Genomic DNA, 9,767 nt, shown 5'->3' on the forward strand with positions numbered 1-9,767 from the left:
ATATTTTTAACCGATTTTTGAGCGATTTATCAGCAATTTTTATAAAAATCGGCCGATTTTTATAACAGAGGATATAGATAGATATCTTGAATTATCACCCATACAGAGAGAAGAAAAAAAGCAGCAGTTTTTATATAATCTATGTGTACCATATTTTATGTTTAAAATTAAATACAATAGTACATTTCCACGCAACACGTTCTTAATCCTAGTAATGATAATTTAAATAATAATATATAGTCCCATTGAAACATCAATATATATATCACATCTTTGCAAAATCAACAGTCTGTTTCCCGTCATGCGATTTTCGGTAGAAATGCTTGACGTAATCTGAATACAAAACTTGCTTGTACATTGGTTTCTCTCCGTTCTTAAGCACCTCAGGTAGTGGACCAATAATTTCTTCCGGACTCGGGTTCACAAAAATTGGCACCGAAATTCTGTTATAGGTTCCATTAGCAGCAACACGATGCTCAGCGCTCTTGTATCTACCATTACTCATGATTTCGAGAGCATCACCGACGTTAATTACTATGGATCCTGTTATTGGAGGCACTTGAATCCATGAATCTGTCTCTAATTTCCGGACATACAGTCCTCCAACACTGTCCTGAAGGAGAAATGTGAATGTGGAGACGTCAGAGTGGCGGCCTACTCCAATTGCGAGTTCAGGGTTTGGACAGATGGGATAGTAATTGAGGTTTATTCTCCTCGACCCCATAAGAAGTGATTCTTTTGAGTCTAGGTCTTCTACGTTTAGCCCCTGCATTAGTGCTTTTAACAGCCACTTTATGACAAACTCAGATTTCTTTATAAACTCCATCGCTTCATTCCTGAAAGATTAGTGCAAGGCGTGTTATACTTCATCAATATGTGGTGATGTGAATAGTTAAGCTGACAAAATTCTGTATATTATAGGAATATAATTTAGACTTAGCACACGCACTATTAAGAGGAAAATGACATACATGCATGCAGATGGCCAATATTTTGACGATTCATCATCAGAAACATAGAAGAGACTGAGGTAATCTTTCCACTCAAGAACCTTATCCGCTTTTGGAATAAAGCTTGTTGTAAGCCTAACATTTTTTGTAGGAGAATTTTCTTGGGTAAATTTGATCTTCTCATGCACGGGCAAGTCAAAGAATCTCCGGGTAGCTTCTTTGACATTCGTAAGAACCTCAATGGGGACTCCATGATTAATAATCTGGAAGAATCCCCACTTTTCAGCAGCATCGGCAATCTGATGAGCTACATTCGGATCATCCATGTCTGATATGTCGATTACTGGTATGGTCTCTTTACTCAAGACTTTTGCCATGTCTATTCGCTCATCCCGAGGTTGAATATATTGTTCTGGTAACTCATCCAGCCGAAGTTCAGAGATACCCTTTGCTCCATGCCCTCTTATTACTGCAAAATGTCTGTAAAAATCTGAAGAAGTAGCCATCACACTGGAAGTTGCTGGGCGGAATTTGGTGTATCACGTATGATGAGGATATCAATGAAATGGATGCCGGGGGACATTTGGATAATGGGCGTGAATCTTTTTGCCATTTATAAACATTATATTCGGCAGCCAGAAATTTTGGCAACTTTGTAGCATAGTAGAAATTTCCAAAATTTGACAGAAAATTTCTATGCGTATATGTTTAAACAACATTGTTTTTGACTACCTGTCATAAAAAGAACATTGTTTTTGACTACTCTTGGTAAAGTGGATCGGCAAACATTAACTTAAGAACTAAGATAGAATAAGATGACTCCTTTGCGGCCAGATAACCTTTCTTAGCAACCTTACAATGTTTATATTAACCGGATATACATTAACTAGAAATACACACACTTATGTAAATATATATATATATATATATATAAACACATCCTTCTAACAACTACTTTGTTTAATACAACATAATATAATGCCTTTTAAATACGATTGGCTTAACCCTTATAACAAGGATAATAGGTCTTGCGTCCCTTTTATTCACCCCTTGTTTACAATATTTTTTGGTCCTTAACAAAGTAGTTAGATTGTACTATTTCATGTTGGAATCTTCTAAAAATCTCCTTCATGTTAATTTCGGTATCATGATACTTCAATGTGGCGTGCATTCTCATATAATGTTTTCCAAAAACCTTAGCATGATCTTCTTCTTTTACAGTATGAATTGTATTGTTAATATATTTAAGTATTTTCATGAGTCATTGCAATCATGTGACAAAATTTACATAAAATAAAGCATTCGTCCTGTCACCGGCCAGTTAGAAGTAGAATTTTGATCAGCTGAAAAGGTGTTTTATAATGGGTATATTTGACAAATCTGTTAAGCTAAGTTAATAATTTATAAGCCCGCAATGGCTTATCAACAAATGCTTGTCGATCCAACTTATAAGTTGTATTTACAACTTATAAGTTGATAAGTTGAATGTTAGCAACGACGTACTTTTTCTTAACTTATTTTTGATTTTTCATTTTTTTTGTTAATTTTATTTTAAAAATATTTTTTTTAAATGTTAATTTAACTTAAAATATAAGAATTAAGATAATTATATTTAAAAATTATTTATTTTAGTCCATTTACATAAAAAGAATTCCGAATTATAATTAAAATTATCCAAACATTTATATAACTTATAAACATTTATTAACTTATCACTTATAAGTCACTTATTCAGTTTAAGTAATGTTAGTACCGGATTTTCACCCGTCAGGGCATGAAGAATGCTAAACATGGCGACTGCATTACTAACTTGAAATGTTGCCGCTAACACGAAGTAATTCGACATGAAGACTCGACGTGAACTTGAGTCGACATGATGGAAGTGGAGCTCAAAGACATGAACGTAACAACTTCCAGACTTGGTCATAAACCGTCCTAAAAAATAGGATGTGATAACCATCCTATCTCTAAAAGATAGGATCATGGAGAATATAACTCTTACAATTAAGGCACGTGCTTATGGAAGTTAGGGGAATAATATATCATCAAATTACAAACTAATTAATCATTCTCCACATGATATATTTAAGCTATACACAAATCTGATGCTCGATGACTTGGTTAAGACATGACGTGAAGGTAGTCGACGGGAACGGAACTGCATGAAGAATTAGTCTTAAAACGTTCCTAAAAGCTAGGAGGGGGTTATTCCTTATCCCTAAACTATAGGAATAAGTGAAGAACGTGGGAAAACAATCCAAAAACGTACATAAGTGGTAGAGAGGAGAAAAAACACAATGAATTCATTATGTACAATTTCAGTATACATTTCTACTTAGACTATAATTTTACAACTTCATCTTTTACCATTATTCTCTTCATTACTCATATAGCTACGGTACTACATATATTATCCAGCATAATTCATATATTATATACAACTATACACAATCCTACATCACCTACACAAGCTACAACATCTCTAATACTTAATCTCTACAACTATACACAAGAACGTAACGTCGGGGACATATTTTCCATAATTCTTGTATTGCATCTTCTTGTAATCTATTGTAATCCTCTTCATATGATTATAGTGGAATTATTTTGGTTGAGTATCATCTCACCCGCGGTTTTTACCCTTTCACGGGGGTTTTTCGCGTCACCATTTGCTTGTGTCGATTACTTTAATCGTTCTTATTCTTACTTTCTTGCTTTAATTACTTAAACACTAAATCGTATTAGACTTAGCTTTTAACCCGCAAATTTTGGTAAAAACAATTGACGCCGTCTGTGGGAAATTAGCTAAGAGTCTATATGATTTTCAACATGGGTGACGATTCGACACACAAGGGTATGACGATAAATTAAGGTGATAACGTGGATATAAACGAAGACATGGTTTCATTCCTTAAAAAGTTTCAACATGACATGAATGTTTCATTCAGAAAAGGAGGACCTCTAGACGAAACTTGGCTCTATGAAATCATAAAAAAGGTGGACAATACAAAGAGTGGTACGACGACTAGATGTGGACGACATCTACGATGATGAAAAATAATGCCGTATGGAGGAAACTCTTATCATTTTCCTTGAAAACTCTAAGATGGGAGTACAAAAAGAAAATAACATGCCAAAGCTACGATGCAAATCAGATTTGAAGAAAGCGGACATGAAGATTCTGAAAATTACCATCATTCTAGTAGGAAGTCAACAACACACGACTCGAGAGGCTGTTATCTTTCTTGAGTATGAGTGTGAGGCTACTCTATGGACGAAGAATAATAGGACAATATCAATTTTATACAAAGACATACATATTTTGATGACATGTCCAGATACCGACATGATGTACACCTAAAGATGATGTCCGACATCATTAGCTTGACATAATTATATATTGACATGAAGATCAATACGACGACTCAGTATAAGTTGGTGACATTTATGGTGGTGTCCAACGGCTCTAACCTGAGTTGAATACAATATTTACATACAAGGAAACAAAAAATATGACGACAAGAGCCAGAACACCCACTAGTTGTCGTGACGATTCTAAAAAACTTGGTTAATGTCAGCTTAATGATAGGGGAGATGAATGTTGTTATTGGACAGGACGTGACACCAAAGATGAAGTTCAATTTGATTGATTTTTTGACAAAAATATTGGACGCCTTCGTTTGGGAACATGACGTAATGATAGATACTAACCCTAACGTGATCACACATAATTTGAATGACAACCCATACGATGTACATATCAAATAGAAACTGAACATAAATAAGTTAATCAATGACATGATGATCAACGTGACAACATGACACAAACTCTTAACATGTTGATCGTCATGATGGTTAGACATGCACTCTTAATATGTTGATCGACGCGACGACATGACACAAATACTTGATATTTCTGGATGCATAAATGGTCATAACTAGATTCAAGTCCATCCTCGAAATAGAGGGAAGATGAATTTATAACGGATAGGGGCATCTACTGCTACTTGACCTTGCTATTTGGTCTAACAAGTTTCGATACGAGATTTTAACGTCTAGTCAACAAGATGTTTAAAGCTCAAATAGGACATACAATGGAACAACTCGTAGAGATTTGGAAAGTGGACACATTCAAGAAAACTATGGTGTCTTACTCATTTTGATCGATCATATCACTGGATGGGAAGCCTACAAGTTGTCCAAACTTGACAACATAGATTCCGAAGAGTTGGATTATTCTCCAATTGCAAGCGTACTACGAGTAATCTCTTTACATGCTTCTCTGTCATTTCTTTGTTATTCCAGTTACTTTCAAATAAATCATTAGAACATTATGCTGGTTGTCTGCAATTCCTAGACTTACTTTTGATTACTGTCTTTTATGTTAAATTAAATATAATACATTTGATGCCTATAATGTCATCATGTTATTTCCTTTAAGAACTTCGTTAGATGTTTGGTTGACGTATTTCCATGATACTTTGATTCATGTGTCACTCGTATAGAGTGAAGAATTCGTTATTTTCTTTTGACATGATATCATATACATACTTATATTTCAAATATTTCATTCATGCATGTTGTTCACATATCATGATGCCATGTTGATTCGTGTTATTTTTCCCGTTAAACTGCACAAACATGTATTAAACTCTTAGATTAAGCATAACATAACGAGACCTAAATATGCATATCTAATACACATCAATTTCACCTTAGATTCACAAGTAGTAGTTATACTGTCATACGATCACAATTTCTTGTCATTACGTAATAGCTATTGAATATTGTCGTATTAGTCAATCAATACCTTATGTCCAGACGTTTGTACTTAACAAATCAAAATAATTTTTGATTGAACATATTTATGTTCGTATATTATTTTTATTCTTATTTTCGTTATCTTTGTTATGTCATATCGAAATGTACTTGTTTTACAATCAATGAATGATACTTTTTCATGAGTTATATGCCTTCGAACATAAATTGTTTTATAATAAATTCATCATGATATCTTCATACGTAATTATTGCATCAACAATATCGACTAGTTAAATAAAATATATGTGGGAAAGTATGAGTCGGATGTGTGTGATGTCACCTAAAAGTGATAACCCATGAGCCTACGCAAAATTAGAAATATAATATTACCTGCAAGATTACCATGAAGACAAGACACATGAATGCACAACATTGAGGAGGGAAATTCAAGTACTCTTCAAGAAAGGCTACATATCAGAGAACATGTTGAGATGTGAGAATGAGTACGATAAGAGGGAGATGACATCTCTGAAACGACTACCCCCACCTTCACGGAACTCTAGAAACATGATTGATCATGTCAAACACTTGACTACAGCTTTGAATTTGACATCTCCAATATCATTCAAAGACGTCTAAATATTGATATGATGACTAACTTCTTGGAAAAAAATCATTTCATATTCATATAAGTAAGTGCGGAATGTTCCACGACATACTATAACAAAATAAAATATTCTATTAAATGGAGTAACATGAAGAAGCCTTCATAATTAAAGGTATAGTTGACAACTATGATCTCACAAGCCCTGATGATTTTGTGGCTGATTTCAATCCAAGTCTTTTGACACAACTGAATGGAAAAGTGAAACAATATATGACAGCCGCAAATATCAATGGACATGATTCAGACTTGTCTTCAAATCTCCACAAGGGGACACTAAATCATACTATATACGTCGTGATATTAAGGAGACGAACAACAAGAACATGCATGACAGATTAAAAATCGGCTTAAGAACCGCAAGAAACCAGAAAGTTGACAACATACGGTCACCATCTCTCACTGAATATGAATCATTTCAAAAAATGTGAAGAACGAAAGACGGGAAGAAGCTAGCTTAATTATAATTTTCAATTTTCTACAAGTTGAAGAATAAAATTAACTATGAAATTCCTACAAATATGTTTGAAAATAAAACAAGCTTAATATTATGACCCATTGACAGAAGATGACAGTATTAAGTAAAACTAGTTCATGGCTTGGACACAATTGACAAATACTATGACATGGAGCTTACTGCCTTATAATAATGGATGTGAACCAAATTATGGGAAGATGAAATGCGATCCATTTGAAGCCATATCATGTTTAATGTCGTTGTGAGACCATCTTTTCAATAACTCTAACACGGTATGTTCCTCTTTAAACTATTTTCATCTATGTGTAAAGTTCAACAAGTATGCGATGTGATTGTATTTTTGCGAATACTATATGATGTCCTTTTTACAAGTAAATATATGGATTTCATGACTTATGTGAAGGTATGTTTAATTATGTGTGTTTTTTATAATACATGTCCGATAAGCTTATCTGCTACACCTTTGTTAGGTCCCAATTTGTTTGTAGAAGGGGGGTTGAATGCAAACAATACCGTTTAATCGAATAAAATGCGGAATAAAATTGTGAAACAAAATTCAAGTTAAATAAAACTTTTATTAAACTTGAAAGGTGTTACAACTACGGTATCGGTTACAAGGGATTAATCTCAAATCAATTATTACAAATCTAGAATAAATTCGACATGAACTTTTTCTATTTTTGTAATTAAAAGATCAAATGCTAAATGCGATTTGAGATTAAGTTCTAGGGATTTTAATCCGCTAGATTGATACACAAGAACAAGATAAGTATTTCTAGTTGATTGGATTTAACTTTACAATCTAGAAATTGATCTTGAAGTTGCAGATGAGATGAAATATTTTTCTGCTCCTTTTTCTTTTGTTCTTGAGTTTGTGTTCTGTTTGATTGCTATATTTTTGAATGTAACAGACTTCTGCTTCTTTTTATCAAACAGCCGAATGTAAATTGATCTGGTATGACAATCCTTTTGGCCAGCATGACTTTCGGTGTGACAAAGTTTACAACTAGCAAGACTATTAAAATGAGCTAGCAAGACATTCGGTATGACTATTGATTGTCATACCGATTGTCATATTAGTTCAAATAAATTGTCTTGCTGAATTAATAACAGATTTTAATCTAAACAGAAATTCTAATAAGACAATTAAATGTATTGGCATGACTTTCGGTATGACTATCAATTGTCATACCGATTGTCATACTAGTTCAAATGAATTGTCTTGCTGAATTTAAGCAGATTTTAAACCAATTAAAATCTTGTAAATCCTTAATATTAATTCTAAATTAATTAATCAATTTAATTCAATTAATCAATAAATTAATCTTTGCAGATTTAATTTATTTTCTTAATTAAATTATATGACTTAATTAATTAATAGAGAATTAATACTAACGCTGAGCAGCATCCATTCTTCTGACAATCTTCTGAAAGTCACTGAGACTTATGAATCAATTCCGCCACTTCAATGCTGACACTCGATGTACTGTCTGGTTCATGAGTGACTAACTTCCGTGACGTTTCTTCATGTCTTGACTTTGATATTCTGATTGAATCCTTGTAATAAATGATACCTTGACGAGATCTCTGTCACTTGATTAAATCCACGATCTTGATTTATATCACTGAGGCATGATCAAATTCTTGAACTTCTTCCAGTGAATCTTCAAGTCTGCAGATGAACAATGTTTCTTTATTCTTTGACAGATGTTACATTATGAGATCTCTCTGATGATTGATCCACTATTTACTTATTACATTCTTATTTGAGTTGAGTTAAATACTCGAATAAACGAGTAGGCTATGACATATGCCTTTCAATCTCCCCCTATTTGCTTGTTAGACAATAACAACAAATACCTAGAGGATAACTCAACTAACAAATAAGAAAAAGATATAAACAGTAATGTAAAGTAAATAGCAGAAAAGTTCTGGATTATATTTAACATTTTCCAGATTCTAAATGAAATTTACAAGTGAATACAAGATAGATGTTCCTCTAGCCTGAACATATAACTACATTAGACTATCTTGATTCATAAAGCTCTAATCATATTACATTGAGTTTTGAGCTAATTGACTTCAGTTGTCTTCTCTTCTGACTTCACCTTCTTCTAAATCTTGAAGCAATTCCTTGTCAAAGACACGATCCTTTTCTGAAGTGACACTTGCTGGTCTGACTGGTTGAACTCCAACTGACTTCAGCTTATTCTTGAGTTGATTGTATCTTTTAACATTCTTTTCACAATAAGCTTGAATCAAGTCAGCAGCTTGAGTCTTCAATATGGATGAATATCCAGCAGTTCTCAAATGATGTTCCATCCAGACCAGATGCTTAGCTGAGTAGTCTTTAAGAGATTGTACATCTAGCTGACAGATTTGAAGACAATCAGACTTAAAGAATCTCACCTGATGAGGATTGTTGACCACTTGAGGACTAGCCCTGCTGGCAAACTCTTTAAGCCTTTCTCGAAGAACTTCATTCAATTCTGAGCTTCTTTTGACTTTGTTTAAAAGAACCCAAATCTCTGACAAAGAACGATTCTCAAATAGATGAAGTGACACCTTGAATGATCCTTCACTCTGACAATATACAAAAATGCTCATCTCATTTAGGGATCTATCAAAAGCAGCTGTGATCCTTGAGACTTCAGTCTTGATAGCATTCATGTACATGTCATTGTTAGGATTTGAGATTTCCAGCTTGTCAAGAAGATGTAAGAACTGCCTATCATTGTTAGTGCTCAGCTGAGGCATATCAAGTACCCTCCTAGCTTCATCCCATTTTTCACCAATCTTTAGTCTGACATCTCTTCTCCTTTCTTGAGCCTTAATGTCATGAAGACGTTGCTTTTGAAGAGTTTCTGTTCTTTGAATGTCTTTTCTCATGTCAATGATCTGAGAGACCTTCTTG

The 9,767-nt window shown here is 33.6% G+C and overlaps 1 protein-coding gene across 1 annotated transcript; it reads right to left on the minus strand.

Annotated features, from left to right (window-relative positions):
* Nucleotides 1-217: 217 nt before the first annotated feature.
* Nucleotides 218-1,553, minus strand: LOC141678500 (feruloyl CoA ortho-hydroxylase F6H1-2-like). Its single transcript, XM_074484839.1, has 2 exons — nt 972-1,553; nt 218-836 (listed from the first exon to the last, which is right to left on the minus strand). Exons 1-2 carry the CDS (start codon nt 1,454-1,456, stop codon nt 266-268), a joined length of 1,056 nt encoding a protein of 351 aa, XP_074340940.1. The 5' UTR covers nt 1,457-1,553; the 3' UTR covers nt 218-265.
* Between the last annotated feature and the right edge of the window lie 8,214 nt (nt 1,554-9,767).

This window comes from Apium graveolens, chromosome 8 (genome assembly GCF_009905375.1).
Source record: "Apium graveolens cultivar Ventura chromosome 8, ASM990537v1, whole genome shotgun sequence".
Lineage (NCBI taxonomy): Eukaryota > Viridiplantae > Streptophyta > Magnoliopsida > Apiales > Apiaceae > Apium > Apium graveolens.

Coding starts and splice junctions, on each gene's coding strand:
- LOC141678500 (XM_074484839.1), bottom strand. CDS start 1,456: ATGGCTACTTCTTCAGATTTTTACAGACATTTTGCAGTAATAAGAGGG. Junction 837..971: donor TATTGGCCATCTGCATGCAT/GTATGTCATTTT, acceptor CTAATCTTTCAG/GAATGAAGCGATGGAGTTTA.